Source organism: Lynx canadensis, chromosome B3 (genome assembly GCF_007474595.2).
Source record: "Lynx canadensis isolate LIC74 chromosome B3, mLynCan4.pri.v2, whole genome shotgun sequence".
Classification (NCBI taxonomy): Eukaryota; Metazoa; Chordata; class Mammalia; order Carnivora; family Felidae; genus Lynx; species Lynx canadensis.
The window spans coordinates 16,759,803-16,776,594 of record NC_044308.2 but is presented as its reverse complement, the minus strand read 5'-3'; the positions used below and the strand labels follow the sequence as shown (position 1 = coordinate 16,776,594).

The following is a 16,792-nucleotide window of genomic DNA, read 5'->3' as shown; positions in this document are numbered from 1 at the left end:
AAGCACCTTATAGTTAGTCTCCTCGAGGGGCGACAAAATGACATTGCAGTTCGAAAATGCTTTAAAAACTTCTTTCTCCAGAAGCTATTCTGCACGTCACCATTCTCCAGAATATACCGAAAATCCCCTCTAGGGAAGTGCTGATAACATTGTGCACATAACCCGTTGCTGGCTGGCGGGGCTTAGGACCTGCTGGCTCGAGTCAGAGCTGCTGGGTTGAATTTAGAGAAAGAGATTGCAAGTATTGACTTCAGGGACCTCCCAAGGAAGGAATGGGATTGGTTTTAACTCCGTGTTTTATGGTGTGCTACAGAGTTAATTCTGATTAAAAGCAAGGCCGGATTTTCGGAGATAAACGGATACAGGCGGTTTCTCTATACTTTCTGAGGGGTATCGTGAAGAGTCTTATCTACTGGCTTGTCTTGCATACTTACTCTCCTAAGCAAGCCTCAGCCTCTTCTTAGGGGCCATATGACATCTAAGCCACATAGAAGGTAGACTCCCGTTTACGAAATTCCTAAACTACATATGTAATGGGAAATACAAAAGTGCGTATGAGAGAAAATTCTAGATTGATGAACATAGGCCATATTGGACACTCCTCAGTGGCGTAAGTTGGTGGGATCTCCTGGGCCTAATTTACAGACGTCTTTCCTTCCAGACATGAAAGTACAGGAGACCCAGTGGCGTTGGAATCCAGCTGCCAGCCACTGCTTCTCCCACATCCATCCGTAAGCACAAGGTTAACGTCCAAAAGCATACAAGCAAACACAGATGCCATCGCAGCTCCCCAGTCCTGCATTTCTGAGCCGGGACCCCTTCCTGGTATACAGTGGAGCCTGCTGGGAATCCCCCTCCCCGGCAAGGACAGAAGCACACACAGCATTAGAAGGATGTCCTTATGACTGAAATTTCTTAGGGAGCTCATGGAACAGGTTGCGGTTGTTTTTTTCTTTTTCTTTTTCATTCTGCCCATCTGAGTTGTGGGATGGGTCCTCTGTATTGTTTTCTTTTCTTTCTTACCTCCCTTCTCCCTTTTCCTCTTTGTTTCTCCTTCCTGCCTGCCTGGAATTACTTCTTTGTTTTCTTAAATCAGATTGACTGAAAGCCTTGGCCGGAGAAGTCATGTTCAGGCTCTGTCTTACCATGTCCCACCTCCCAGCCCCTCAACCCAGTTGTGGGCGGTCCCTGAGTTCATGGAGCTCAGGCCAGGGCCCTGGGGAGACCCCTGTGCTCACCAGCTGTCCCTCCACCTTGCTCACCACTGATGGTCCTTGGTGCCAGAGTTCAGCAGCTTCTGTTCCTGTATAGACACCCCAGGGGCTTCGGTGAGGCTGGAGACACTTGTCTAAACTAGAATAGTGCTACCAATAGAAATAGAAGGCCAGGGGCGCCTGGGTGGCGCAGTCGGTTAAGCGTCCGACTTCAGCCAGGTCACGATCTCTCAGTCTGTGAGTTCGAGCCCCGCGTCGGGCTCTGGGCTGATGGCTCAGAGCCTGGAGCCTGTTTCCGATTCTGTGTCTCCCTCTCTCTCTGCCCCTCCCCCGTTCATGCTCTGTCTCTCTCTGTCCCAAAAATAAATAATAAAAAAACATTGAAAAAAAAAATTAAAAAAAAAGAAATAGAAGGCCAGTCCCATATGTAACCATAAGTTTTTCTAATAACCACGTTTAAAAAAGTATAAAAGAAACAGGTGAGGGGCACCTGCCGTGGCTCAGTCAATTGAAATCCCACTTCACTTAGGTCACGGTCTCACAATCCGTGAGTTCAAGCCCCACATCAGGCTCACTGCTGTCAGTGAAGAGCCCACTTCAGATCCTCTGTCCTCCCCTCTCTCTCTGCCCCTTCCCCACTCATGCTCTCTCTCTCTATAACATGAAAAAACATTAAAAAAAGAAGTGAAAAAGTGTTCATGATACACGTTATTTAACCCGGTATGTCCAAAGTATTATCAATTTAAATAGGTAGTCAGTCTAAAAACTATTGAAATATTTGCGTGGTTTCTTTTTCGTACTAAGTCTTTGAAGCCTGTTGTGAATTCTATACTTAGCGCATCTCAAATTGGATTCCTTTGTGGTTCTTGTGTGCTGTTAGGATCCTAAAATTATCTCAGAATCCTTGAAGACTTGAAATACCAGTGTGTGACCGTATAGCTGTCTTGCAGAAATTTCAGGACAAGCCGTGTCACTGTTTCCTGATGTTCTCTGTGGACTTCAGGAAGTGGCATCTTGTATTCTGGTTTCCCCCAAAAGCATCTTCTGCCCAGGGGCTCCCTGCCTTACCTGTTTCGGTTCTGGTTTCTTCTTCTCCAGTGTATGTACCTGATGAGTGGGAGGTTGCTCGGGAGAAAATCACCATGAGCCGAGAGCTGGGGCAGGGCTCGTTTGGGATGGTCTACGAAGGAGTTGCCAAAGGCGTGGTTAAAGATGAGCCCGAAACCAGGGTGGCCATCAAAACGGTGAACGAGGCCGCGAGCATGCGTGAAAGGATTGAATTTCTCAACGAGGCTTCAGTGATGAAGGAGTTCAATTGTCACCATGTGGTAAGAGAATGCCCTGAGAAGCCAGAAACTGACGCAGGGAGAACACCTCAGTGGGGCCCCCCAGAGTGTCAGTGGCATCACTTGGGGGTTTGGTGTCTCGCCCCGCCTTCCAGAGTTCCCCGTCACCTCACTGTTGGCCCTTAGACACCTGTGCACTAGCGGCTCTGGCTGTGGTGTAGACCCCGGCCAGTGGGGGCCCTGTGGCCCGCACGTCTGGGTTCTGCAGGTCACAGACTGTTCTAGCAGCCTGGATGGGGACTGTCACGGGCAACCCTCACCCTCTGAGTCCTTCTCTCTGTCATTCCTCCCAGGTGCGGTTGCTGGGCGTGGTGTCCCAGGGCCAGCCAACGCTGGTCATCATGGAACTGATGACGCGGGGCGATCTCAAAAGTTATCTCAGGTCTCTGAGGCCAGAAATAGAGGTCAGTTTTGGTTTTCACGGACTTCATACGTTACCTGTTCTTTCTTTAGCACCTTCCCACCACACCCCCCCCCCAGAAGATATTGTGTGTTTATTTTTTTTATTTTTAAAAAAAATTTTTTTGAGTGTGAGCGGGGGAGGGGCAGAGAGAAGGGGAGACACAGAACGGGAAGCAGGCTTCCGGCTCCAAGCTGTCAGCACAGAGCCCGACCCGGGGTCAGACTCGCAAACCGTGAGATCGTGACCTGAGCCGAAGTCAGATACCCAACCAACGGAGCCACCAGGCACCCCTGTGTCTTTAAACCTGCTTACTTTTCAACATTGAATGTTTCTTGCTGCATGCTTGGTTACAGGTCCTTTGTATGAAAGATGTCCCCGACTAGAGAGAGACCTCGAGCTTTTGTGGGAGCCCCTTGCCATTTCTCAGATACCCTTCTACTTAACCCCTCTGTGCTCCTGTTCTGCATTCCGCCCCCCTCTAGTTCCCTCCTCCGCCGCAGGTGCTCCCTGACTTCTCCCTGCTTCTGCACACCTTCCTCCCTGAAGCCTTCCCTGCTCCCCTGCCCGGAAGGCAGGAACCCTCCATGACTGCTCCCCTAGCACCAACTCTCTCTTCTATGGTCCTCCGAGTGGATTCCCCTTCCACCCCATCGTGTTCAGCTTTTCCTCCCAGGCTCCGAGCGCTGCCAGTTCAGGGTCCGTGTTTGTGGCAGGCAGTCTTTCAGTAAACGCCTGTCAGAGTTCAATGTTAGGTTGACGTGATTCTTGTTGCTGGTGTGGTTTCTCACCCGGCTCTGTACACATAGATGCCCCCTTATTCACAAGCCCCCTCCCCACACACGTCCCTTCCCCCAGGCTGTCAACAGTCTGAGCCTTTGAGACCGGGAGGCCCTGTTTTCTCGAACTCTGCATCCACATGTCAGGCTTGATCCTGAGGCAGAATGATAATCGCCTCGGCTGCACAGTGTCTGCTTAGTCTAGTAAAAAAGACCAATTTGTGTTATGAGCTTCAACTTGTAAACCTGCTGAAGTCCTCTGCAATTTTTCATTAGTCACTGTGGTGTCTCCCCGTCTGTGGCATGAACCCACAAGGCAGCTTTTTAGCATATGGAAGCATGACTCCAAGTGAGTCACTCTAAGAATAAACTCATAGATAAATACTTACAAATAATACCAGCAACATCTGCCTTTCATTCGGCCCCCTCGGTGGGTCTGAAGGCCTCACTTTCACCCTGACTTTGCTCTGTGGTGAGCAGGCTTTGCATCTGCTTGTATTCCCAGAATACTTCCCTTTTGAATCTCTACAGCCTTTCCCTGTTTGAGCCTAATCTTTGGTTTTCTTTTCACCTACAACTTAATTATCTCCCAAGTAGTTGTTCCTTAAATTTTAGTTCTGAGCACCTGTTTGCACGTGGCTTCCTCCATTCACAGCAGATGATTGTCCTTGTGGTTCTCTGAGGGTCACGAGGCCAAGTGTGGCCCGAGGCCCTGAGCAGGATGATTTACAACACACACCCACCCTCTGCTCTACAGTGTGGCTCCCCAGGTCCCCTGGATCGTAAACTGCCTCACTTCTGTAATACACAAGCCAGCATGAGGGAGAAAAGCTTCATCGGATAGGTGGCTCGAGACACGGCAGTGTATTTCTTATCAGATTCATGCAGACATCTGAAAAGCATGAAACGCTCATTCCCTGCGTCCCCGATTTCAGGCACAGAATAAACGTTTGGAAACACGTAGTCCCCGTCCCGGCTTTGCCCGCAAGCTGTCTGCCGTCCTCAGGCAGCTGCTTCGGGCCTCCGCACCTCAGTGTCCTCGTGTGTAAAATAAGACGGTTGGACAAGAAGGTTTCTGAAAGTCCCTTTTCCAGATCTCAAATTCACTTTTAGATGTGTCAGATTTAAACTTGTTCTTTCTAACTCAGGTCAAGGATAAAAATATGTATGCTTGTCCTGCAGATTCATTATACTCTATTTGGCATCTTCTCCCCAAGTTAAGATTTGCTCATTTACTTTGCTAAATGTGGGTGTTTGTGTATACATGCCTTCAGTAGCTCGAAGCAGATTAAAGATTTCCGCTCTCTGAAACGCCTGAAAGAATGGCAGTGTGGCACCATGAACTGATCAAATGTCAGCCCTCTCTTCCAATATGTATAATCAGATTCCTTTTATTGATTCTATCCTTCATGTTAACTATGAATGACCGCTTCTTTTTTCTTAAAAATTTTAATGTGTATTTTTGAGGGAGAGAGAGAGACAGGGTGCAAGCAGGGGAGGGGCAGAGAGAGAGAGGGAGACACAGAATCCAAAGCAGGCTCCAGGCTCTGAGCTGTCAGCACACAGCCCGATGCGGGGCTCAAACTCACGAACCGTGAGATCATGACCTGAACTGAAGTCAGACACTTCACTGGCTGAACCACCCAGGCGCCCATAAATGACCACTTCCAGTAAACGCGTATACCTAATACTCCACAGCTTAAGTATTATGAGCATCAACTTAACAGTTCACCTGCAGATTTCCTAGCATACCATGCACATCTAAAGCCCCAGAAAGCTTAAAAGGCAACGGTGGGTCCTGAGACAGAAAAGCTTGTCTAAAGGAGACTCCCATGTAAAAAGAAAGTGCTGGTTTGGGCTTACCCTTGGGGACATCGTGTCACTTCCCCCAGGAAACTCCGTGATAAGTATTTTAAACCACCAGAGACTGTCTTGATAGTCTCTTCAGAATGTAAACATACGCCATGTGTAGGGAACTAACCCACAAGTGCTTTGGAGGGTTGTTACACTGCTTCTAGAAGGCAGCTTTCAGCAGAAACCAGCACATCACTGGGCAAAGCCAACATCCACTGAGCACAGACCCTGGCCAGGCACTGGCAGGCACTTTCCATGTGTGGTCCCAGCTCATGCTTCCGGCAGTGACCCCACCCAGGCATGCTCTTCCCCTGGCACCCAGGGTTTGAGCCGGGAAGGTGGCGCTTTGGGACCTGTCAGAGTAATGTGGCTTTGCAGTGTTGTAACAGATGCTCTGTAGTCAGGGAAACTGAGGTAAACTCTATCGCACAGCACAAGCAAGAGGTGGTTAGTATCTAAACTGTGGCGGGCTGATTTGCTCTGTATTTTTTTTTTTTCAGGATGGAGAGATTTGGGCACATGTTTTATATAAGCTTTTTTCTAAATGGATTTTTTATTATTCTGAGGTATTTCTCTTTAATTCCAAAGCCCTCCTCTACAAAGAGGAAATGCTTATCATGTTACGTGTCCCTGTTTTACATTGATCCCCCTCCAGAATATGCTTCATCTGGACTTAAATTAATTGGCGAGTGCCTGTTTTCCTTGGTGCCCACAGAAAACAACAACCCAAGGAGTGCCACGTTGTGAAGTGAAAACGTTAGCCCTGATACTTTTGTACTTTAGATGAAAGTTAAAGAGAAAGAAAAAGATCAGATACTTGATAACGATGCTCACATGGGAAATAAAGCATACAGTGTCCATTTGGGAAACACATTTACTTATTTCCACACAGCCTTTGTAATATTCTCTCGCTCCTTTCACCTGCACTTTGATTATAGACAGAAAAGGAACATATAAACTAATAAAAACTTGAGTAATCAAGAAATCTTAATATCTGAAATTGTTAGTTTCACTTTAAATAATTTTTGCCCTACCCAAAATAGAAAATGCTGGTCCCAAGTTGTGCTAATTAGCGTTTCTCTCTGCAACTCTGTGTGATGTGGTCAGCGGGCAAGCGCATGACTTTACCACGAAGCAGATGCTATGGTCTCCATAATAATATGTTCCTTCTGAGCAAGTCCTGTTTCTTAGCAGACTGACCTGTGGTGCTCAGATTGAACAAAGATGGATTTGCACACCCTGGAAGAATTAGGGTGGGGGACACTCCTAAATTCTCACGTGAAATTTTGTTTTTTTTTTATCTCCAACAGAATAATCCAGTCCTAGCACCTCCAAGCCTAAGCAAGATGATCCAGATGGCTGGAGAGATTGCAGACGGCATGGCATACCTCAACGCCAACAAGTTTGTCCACAGGGACCTTGCTGCCCGGAACTGCATGGTGGCTGAAGATTTCACGGTCAAAATCGGAGGTGTGTTCTTAGCTTCCCAGGTCTGAGCAGGAGCTAAACTCACACACATTTCAGAGACCGAGCTGGCATTCACCCACCTGTGAAGAGGTTTTCCAGTGCATCCCATGAGTACAGAGTCTTGTACTTGGGAATAACTTGGTTGTCTCCAATTGATAGTCAATCAGAAACCTGACTGGGCTGGCTCAAATCCCTATAGCACATGTGGGCACAGCAGAACAGGCAGTGGACAAGGATGAGCTGAGGCCATGGTCTCTGAGGTGGCCTCTCCTGGCATTTGGGGCATTTTTTGGCAGAAGAGTTCTAAGTGTTGGTTACAGAAATAATTGAGGCAGTGTCCTCAGGTGATTTTGACTTGGGAGTAAAAGTTGCAATATAAACTACCAACATTTCCTCCAATGTTTCTGGCTTGAAAGGAGTTTTGCCCTCTCAGCGGTCCATGGAGTTTTCTAAGATGTGAGGCCCCCAACGGTGAAGCCCCTGCATAGAGCAGTAACAGTGACAGGGAGGTGCAATCACTCAGGTGAGGGAAGATCACTGCTTATTGGGGTTCACACCCAAGTTGGTCAACCTCTAAGCTCTCAACCTGTGTATTATAACGCTTAGCTGATCAACCTGCTGGTTAGACCCCTTGTTGCCACCACCCACTGAAACACCAAAAAAAGGGGGGGTTGGGTTGCATTTCTGGTGCTGGTTAGAAATTCATTTTAGCCTTTAGGTTTGGGTTTTGCTTTGATCTCTTAATCCTGATAAAAACACTTATAACCTCAGGGCTACTCGGGAAAGCTACCTACTTTTACCAGAACCCTTACCTTCCCATTATGAGATGACGATGGCTCAGAAAAACATCAAGTATTTATTCTGAGAAACTGCAGAGGACACTTTACATCCAAAATCCATTTAAAATTAACCTCCTTGATGTAGCTGACTTTGCTAACACATAGAAACAGACACAGAGAGTTAGACAAAATGAGGGGACAGAGGACTATGTGCCAATTGAAAAACTAGCACAAAATCACAGCAAAAGAGCTGAACCAACCAGAGGTAGGCAATATGCCTGATAGAGAAATCAAAGTAATGGTCGTAAAGATACTCACGGGACTTGAGAAAAGAGTAGAGGATCTCACCGAGACCTTCAACAAAGAGACAGAAAATATACCAAAGAACCAATCAGACAGAGATGAAGAACTTAGTAACCAAAATTAAAGATACACTAGAGGGAATCAATAGGAGAGGAAGCAGAAGAACTGATCCCTGAACTGGAAGAGGGAGTAATGGAAAGCAACCAAACAGAACAGGAAAAAGATAAAAGAATTATTAAAGAAGGATAGGTTAAGGGAACTCAGCAACACCATCAAGCATAATAGCATTCACATTATAGAGATCCCAGAAGGAGAAGAGAGAGAAAATTTATTTGAGGAAATAATAGCTGGAAACTTCCCTAATCTGTAGAAGGAAATAGACTCAGGAAGCAGTGAGAGCCCCCAGTAAAATCAACCGAGGAGGTCCACACCAAGAGACATAATAATTAAAATGGCAAAAGGTAGTGATAAAGTTTTAAAAGCAGCAAGAGAAAAGAAAACAATTACATACAAGGGAAACCCCATAAGACTATAAGCTGATTTTTCAGCAGAAACTTTATAGGCAAGAAGGGAGTGGAATGATATATTCAAAGTACTGAAAAAAAAATAAAGTAAAATAAATTTAACCTTTTTCTAGCTCTTGAACTATCTGTTATGGAAATGCTCATCTTTCTTTAGCAGTATATTTTTTCTTTAGCTATGATTTTGAATGAAATATTTCGGTCCTTTAGTTGTGAATGAGGAGTATCCCCTCTAGAATAGTTATCAAATTAGGGGTTAGTGTCTTTATTTTTCATTTGGAGGAAACAGAGATGATGAATGGAGCCGTATCATAGAGCAGACATCCCTGAGTCATCAGAACTACTCATTCATGAGCTACCAGTATGTCCCTGGATTTGGCCCTTTGAGGCATCCACACGCCTGGTGCCCCTTGAATCCCAAGAGGCTGGCAGGCTCCAGGGTTTCTAGGAAACAGCCTCTCTCGCCGCTGTCTGGGCTTTCTTTGTGCTCCCTGCTCCCTTCCCCTTCCCTTTTCGTTCCTTCCCCTTTTCCATGAAGACTCAGATTATTCCCATGGAGATGCCAGGCAGCCCTCCTTCCCCAGCGCTACAGAACCGGGAAGCCCTGAGCTTAAATCCTGGTTCTGCCGCTAGCAGATGAGACTTGGGACTAGTGCCTTAAGTTCTGAGCCTCAGTTTCTTTCCCTTGGAAATGGGGATGCTGATAGAACAGACCCACGAGATGGTGGGCAGGACTGAGCACGGGACAGCTCCAAGCACACACCTGGCACAGGACAGGTCCCCAGTAGATGTCAGTTCCTGGGGCCATCAGCATCCTGCTTCCCACACCCACTTCCTGGCACACGCAGGAGCTCAGCTCATGCTACCTGCTTTCCGGTTTCACATCATGGTGGGAGAGCTCTTGTCGGGCCACTTGCCATTTGAAGTCCAAATCAGCAAGGACCGTATTTGCCATTTAACCCAGTGGCACATTTACAGTGACATTTGTACTTGCAGTTTTTCTCAGTAACATTTGGAATTTTTCTTTTGTGCTGTGGAAGAAATAGCTTGTGTTCTTTTTCTGGGATTTCTTTTTTTTTTTTTCTCTCTCTCTCCTTTTTGTGCAAGTAAAGACAAGTCCTCTCCTCTGCATGTCACTGGATTAATTCTGAGATAGGGTTCCAACAGTTCGTTTTTATTCCTCACTTGGGTTCGAAAGATCTGTTTTTCCAATGCCCGGTGTCTCATGGAGTACAAACATGACAAGTAATTTCACCAGAGGCAGCTGTTGACCCCTCAGCTCAGTACAAGTAAATTGTGTTGGTTAACGTGCAAGGAACTTTATTCCCTGTGTTTGCTTTGTAGCCTAACCGCTTTGTGGCACAGTTAGAGACATGAATGAACATTTTAGAAAGGAGAGCAGCCCTTTCTCCTGGGGAAGGAAACAGAAGAGTCCCTGTAAGAAAAGGTTGGGTGATTGAGTGGAAAATCAAAATCTGACAAAGAAGCGATAATTTAGGATTATAAAGCAGGCCTGCCATCAAACATAATTATGTGACATCTTCTAGAGACATGGAAAATGGAACAAATTTTCAAAAACGAGTAGGAGCATTATGTTGAAAAACATTATTGGGTAATAGCTTCAGGGGCCTAGTAAATAGCATCTCCTAGCATCTTACTGTGTACTTTTCTTTCCCCGTGAATTGGTACTTTCAATATTTTCCCCCTTATTAAGCAGTAAAACTATTTTATTTCCTCTGGCAGTGGGGCAGTGCTACCAAGTAAGTAAGAGTCAGAATGCTCTTATTTATTTCACCAGGTTCTAAAACCACATGTAAATGACCTTTGGTCTACACGTGAATATTTTCTTGATAAAGTGGGAGACTTGGTAATTTATAAACTGCTTCTCACTTTAAATGAATAAAGGAATTAACTTTTTTATTTATCTGTTTATTTGGAATGAAATTAAATTTTTTTATTTTTATTAATTTTTTGAATGTTTGTTTATTTTTGAGAGGGAAAGAGAGACAGAGACAGAGTGTGAGCGGGGGAGGGGCAGAGAGAGAGGGAGACACAGAATCCGAAGCAGGCTCCAGGCTCTGAGCTGTCGGCACAGAGCCCGACGTGGGGCTTTGACCCACAAACCATGAGATCATGACCTGAGCTGAAGCCAGATGCGTCACCAACTGAGCCCCCCCAGGGGCCCCAACTTTTTTTTTTTCAAAGGACTCAAATTGTAAACCTATTTGAAGCAGACATTCATTGGTATTTACTTGTCACAGGATTAATCGATCAGTCATCCCTTATCGATTCTGCCTCATACAATTGTAAATGCTGATACCCAGCCTCCTGAGAGTGTGGCTCACCCGTGGGTGCCCCACAGCTGTGATGGGACATCTTTGCTTCCGCCCTGAGAGCTGCTCAAAGTGCGTCACTCTCATGCCTTCTCTCCACCTTACAGATTTCGGTATGACGAGAGATATCTACGAGACAGACTATTACCGGAAAGGAGGGAAGGGGCTGCTGCCTGTGCGCTGGATGTCACCCGAGTCCCTCAAGGATGGGGTCTTCACCACTCACTCTGACGTCTGGTATGAGAGTCTCCTTCTGTAATGCGAGCCCAGAGCCCTCCAGCTTCCACAGATCCCACTGGCTCTGTCTCGAGGGCTTTATGTTTCTACTGGTCTCTATTCATCGTTACCCCGTTTCCAGCTTTGGCCAAGCGCTGTGTGGGCCACAGTCCTGCACGGTTGAAGGGCTCCTGTTGTCAGTGGGCTAGCTGAGGACAGCGGGCATTTGTGGGCTCTAAAGAATTTGTGAGACCCACATTTCTTGCAGTCCTTAAGTACTCAGTAAGTGGCGAGGAGCCCTTGAGAGACAGACCACCAGGGGCCGGGATGTGTCCGAAAACTTCACCTCTCCCCTGGCCACCTGCCCTCGTTCCATCTTTCCCAATAAATAGATAACGTGGTGTGTGTGCGGCTGCCTCACCTAATTACAACTCCGGATTGCAGACATTCCTTTGTTCACACCCAAAGCTTGTGAGTTTGGATGTGTTCTCTCATTGGTCCCATCTGCTGTCTATCCTTTTTCAAAGGACTTCACCATTGTGGACCCAGGGATGAGGTAGAAAGCACAATGTCTCCCTTCACAATAATGTATCTTGGGGTAGAAAGCTTAGCTGAGGAGTACAGAGGACTCTCAGTAGTGCTGTTTCCTGTGATACCTCAGCAACACTGTGGAGAGGAGGCCAGGTTCTGAAATACAACTGAGGTCCTTGGCAGGCTGAGGCCCTGGCACATCTACCTCCTAGAACGTCAACTAGTTTCTTGGCTGTCCTCTTGGGAGGTCCCATTGCTGGTGTGTTACGGAAATGTGAGTTGTTTACTCAACTGTCTGGACGACCACATAGAGGAGCTATTTAAATAGTGACCGACATTTTTTTTTTTTTTAACCTCGTGAACCTTTCATAGTTCAAGGGCCTTGGATCTCACTACGAAGACAGGTGCAAATTGGAAATAGCATTTGAATATGACCCGGCAAAGCGTGATTGCTTCTCGAGTTCACGTACGAGATCTGTTTTTGCAGTCGGCCTGTCCAAGATAGTTAGCTCTTTGCTGTCAAATCAAAGTGCTCACCACCATTTTTAGATGTAGAGATGATGGGGAGAGAAGGTCTGTTCATGCATCTGATTATTGTAGCCTCTATACCTCCCAAAGCTCTGAGGTCAGCTTGTAGTACAATAAAATAGAAAACCGTGCGAGCCAGGGACAGCAGAGGCAGGATGAGAAGATAAAACTAGAGTTATTAATATCTCACAGGCTAATTTTGCCCAAACCCTGGTTAGCAACGAATGCCACCAGCAGCAGCAACAGAGGGACATGCAGGGGGTTCGATGCCAGTTTTCTCCCACTCGACGGCATCGACATTAAGCATGAGTAATATGTGTATGTAAACAAGAGTGTCTATTTGATAATCATTCCGTTCAGTGTTCAGGCATTAACAGTGCTTTAAATTCTCTCTTTTTTTTTTTTTTTTTTTTTTTACACAGCCTTTGAGGGTAACATGGGTAGGGTAGGCCAGGACTTGGTGAACATGGAAGGTTCCTCAGCTGCCTAGGATCTCAAGGCCTCCCTGTCAAAGGAATGGGAGTCACCTTAGATTGTATTCAATAGCACAAAACAGGTGTTCCCAAATAGTTGAAACTCTAGATAGAGATACAGAGAATTGTATTTGACTGTGTCAAAGAGACCTCAGCGTCTTTGGTTTGGGAGGCACTCCCAAGGTTGTGTCCAGCCCCCACATCCCACCCATGGCCTCTTTGACAGCTAGTGGTTAGGCTTCTGCTCAAATGTCTCCAGGACTACTTGTCCTCTCCCTCACAAGGACAAGCCACCCTAACTCTTAAGACGCCCTTGTTCTTTGCAGGTCTTTCTCATATGATGCTTAAGTCCGCCTCTGGTGACACCCGTTGGCCCTCCTCTGTAGCACAGTCGCACGCTCTCGTCTGTTTTTGACGAGACGGGCCTTGGAGTCACAAGGAAGTGGTCTCTTTTCTCTAGTTTGAACACTTCCACATTTTCCCAGTGCCCTCTGAGATTTTATTCCCAGGCCCTCGGGCTCTGTGCTTCCTACTCCTGCAGCTCTGTCATAGCACCATGTCCTTGCAGGATGATTCCTTTGGCTTAGAAGACACAAGTGTGCCCTCCAGGGATGGAGGGAACCAAGCAAAAAACTAGGCAGTTGGAGCCCACAAGTGTGTCCCCTCCCTGGGCGTCTGGATCACCCTCCAACAGTCTTCATTTCTTGACTTACTAAGAAGGTTTCCAAACTTCCACAAATACCTAGGCTCGCACCCACTTAAAATTATTTGCTTCTTTACTGGCTAATTCACGTCAGCGGGGAATGTGGAGATCTGTGTAGGTCTCAATTTGCTGGTGGGTGGGACACAGACATGATCCTGTCGTGGTGTGCTGAGGTGTGGTTCCTGAACGCTGGCCCCAGGTGGCAGTGGCACTGATGTGTGAGAGTCACATCAAGTTGTACCTTCTTCGGGGCAAACCCCCCAGTGCTCATGATTGGAAAAGACGTCACACATACTCTGGTTTCTCTTCAGATCGCATAAATCTTTCGCCTTTTAGAAAAGATGTCACGCAAAGACATTTGTCTAGTGTTTACAGATGAAACCTGTCCACAAAATTCATGACTCGGTACTATATGAAGGCATTGAAACCAGCGCCCATGCCGTTGTAAATCATCTGCTTTGAAAAGTACACAGGCTTTGCCTCTTAGTGTCCCTGTCTGGCCGTGTGGCCTTGGTCAAACCACGGGGCATCTCTGGGCTTTGGCTGCTCAGCCTGTGAGGTGCGGTCTGCTTTGGAGTGTCTGCACTCCCTACTAGGCCTGCAGTAGCTCGCTGAATGTTTACATGGCTCCTGCGGCAACTAGTGATGCCAGGGGGGCATCTTGGTGTGGGGTAGAGATGGTTCAGCCTTCACGCATTGGACTCGGCTGGTCACTTCCCGCGAAGGGTGACCAGACTCCAGCATTGAGTGGCCCTCCCCGACAAGGGATACTGACATCACACAGGAGTCACTCCAGGCCAGCCCTGCTACCTGCTGTGTGACTTCATGCGTGTGACCATTTCCAGGACCTGGTGGGGCCCAGGAAATGCTCAGTGTGTGCAAGAACAGGGCGACTAGAGACCGACTCCCTGTCCTGGAAGGGTGAAGCCTTGTGGAGAAGAGGAAGTGATCCTGACAGGTTGGAGTCACAAAATCCTGGCCAGAAGAGACGGGGCCGTGGGGCACCCTGAAGTAAGAGTGTCACTTACAAGGCAGTGGGGATGCAGGTTCTAGACCGCGGGAATGCCGAGAGAGGCTATGGCGGCAGGACACGCTTGCGAAAGACGGTGGGACTTCCTTGAGGGAGTTAGGGTGGAGAGAGAGCAAGTAAGGCCTCAGATGTTGTGTCAGGGGCTTGGGCCTGATTCTTCAGGTTCTGCAAAGATGCATAAAGCTTCTGAAGGAAGAGCAACACGGGAGACTGTTTTAAGATGTTCGTGTTAGCTAGAGCATCAGGCCGCATCGTGAACGGTGCTAGCACCAGAAAGGAAGAGTGCTATAGGCCGAGGAGGACCGTCAGTGCCGTGGTGGACCCTGAGGAGGCCGAGGGAAGGACGGCCTTGGGTTGACTGCTCGAGTGAGGCAGGACACCAGCTACTTGAGGCCAGAAGAACAGGACCGAGAGGCAGAGCTTGGGCTGAGACACGGGAAGTTTATGGATAGCCAAGTGACCGGGAGCTTGAAACAGAGCACCCGGAGCCGAAAGAGTCCGTGCGGGAGCCATTGGGTGAGAATGGGCTGCTTGAGAGGGGCTGGCCCCACCGGCAGAGTCTGTGGAGGAGAAGGGGCTCTGGGGGGGAACTGTGTTGTTCTCAGAGGATTCCTCAGGCCAGGCCTGCAATCAGTAAAAACAGCCACACTTGTCATTCCTTGCACTGTACCGCATTCCAGACATGAAGGTTGGGAGCTCCGAGGCACGCTGCCGATGTGACCAGGCCCACTCCAGTATGACATCCCAGCACCAGAGTTGTGGAGAAGCTGGCTGCCTTCAGCCCAAGCCTCTGAAGTGTGCCTTCAGCCACACTTAGGCCTCTGGGTCTTTGGCTTTTCTAGGTCTCTTGTGCAATATAAAGGCTATTTCTTGGTCACTGGAAATTAAAAAGGGCCTTGGGTGAGTCGGTCCTCTGCTAAGATTCTATTTATGTCCGATATCTGTTCTTAGTACAAAGTGGCACAGAAACCTTTTTTTTTTTTTAATGTTTATTTATTTATATTTAGAGGGAGAAAGAGCATGCTTGCGAGCAGGGGAGGGGCAGAGAGAGAATCCCAAGCAGGCTCCATGCTGCAGTGCAGAGCCGGACATGGGGCTCGAACCCAAGAACCGTGAGAGCATGATCTGAGCTGAAATCAAGAGTCGGATGCCTAACCGACTGAGCCACCCAGGCGCCCCTGTACAGAAACCTTTTGCTCACAGAAAAGTAGCTATAGCTGAAGCAGTGAATAAAACATTGGCTCAGGCTCTGGGGCCAGGATCCCGGGAGCTCTCGGTGGGAAGCGCCAGGCCCCAGAATTTTCAGTGTGGCTCTGCCACTAGCACCCCCTGGCCCTTCCGCAGTCCTGTCGGAAGCCCCTTGGGCTGCTTGCTGCCGACGAGCCTGCTTTATTCTGCTGAAATGAACTGAGTGTAAAGGCACACAGAGCGAGGAAAATTCGTGCGAGGTGGCAGTGTTGGGAGGCCACCTTTATTTTGCAGGTTACAGCATCTCCCTTTAAACATTATCTGTCTGAACTTTCTGTGTGCATGTCCACGTATTTTAATTTGTTTTCCAGCAGTTAGATCTTCTAAACCAGCAGGCAAAACTGCATGCATAGCGGAATGGCTCACTGCCCCCGCTGCTGAATTTACACCTTGGCCCCTTTGCCCCTCAGCTAAACTCTTCTTAAGGACACCTCCTTGCCCACCAGCCCGCCGTCAGCCAGTGCTGTGCTCCTGGCTTCTCTGCTGTGAGACTGAGCCCCGTCACATGTCACAGACCGGCAGCTCCCCAGCTCACTCCCACAGGGCTTCCCTCCCCACTGGCCCCACTGGACCTGTGAGATCCCCTTCCGAGCTTTCTAACCCTCCAGACCTGTGGAAGTCAGAACTGCGGTCAGAGACCCAGGCGTCAGTATGTTTTGAAAACTCACCAGGAGGGGTGCGGGGGTGGCTCAGTCCGTTGACTGGCTCAGGTCATGATCTCAGGGTCTGTGGGTTCGAGCCCCACATCGGGCTCTGTGCTGACAGCTCAGAGCCTGGAGCCTGCTTTGGATTCTGTCTCTCCCTCTCTCTCTGCCCCTCCCCTGCTCGTGCTCACTCGCTCGCTCTCTCTCAAAAATAAATAAACATTAAAAAAAAATTTAGGAGCACGTGGGTAGCTCAGTCGGTTAAGCATCTAACTTCGGCTCAGGTCATGATCTCACGGTTCGTGAGTTCGAGCCCTGCGTGGGGGTCAGCACAGAGCCTGGAGCTTGTTTCGGATTCTATGACTCCCTCTCTCCCTGCGCCTCCCCCACTTGCACTTTGTCTCTTTCTCTCGCTCTCAAAAA

The 16,792-nt window shown here is 47.9% G+C and overlaps 1 protein-coding gene across 3 annotated transcripts in view; it reads left to right on the top strand.

Moving 5' to 3' along the window:
• Positions 1 to 16,792, top strand: part of IGF1R (insulin like growth factor 1 receptor) — a 303,217-nt gene that overhangs the window by 274,742 nt on the left and 11,683 nt on the right. For all 3 annotated transcript variants that reach the window (XM_030317480.1, XM_030317482.1, XM_030317481.1), the window contains 4 exons: positions 2,313 to 2,542; positions 2,854 to 2,964; positions 6,904 to 7,063; positions 11,104 to 11,233. In XM_030317480.1, coding sequence (XP_030173340.1) covers positions 2,313 to 2,542; positions 2,854 to 2,964; positions 6,904 to 7,063; positions 11,104 to 11,233 — 631 coding nt within the window. The remainder of the gene's footprint in view (positions 1 to 2,312; positions 2,543 to 2,853; positions 2,965 to 6,903; positions 7,064 to 11,103; positions 11,234 to 16,792) is intronic.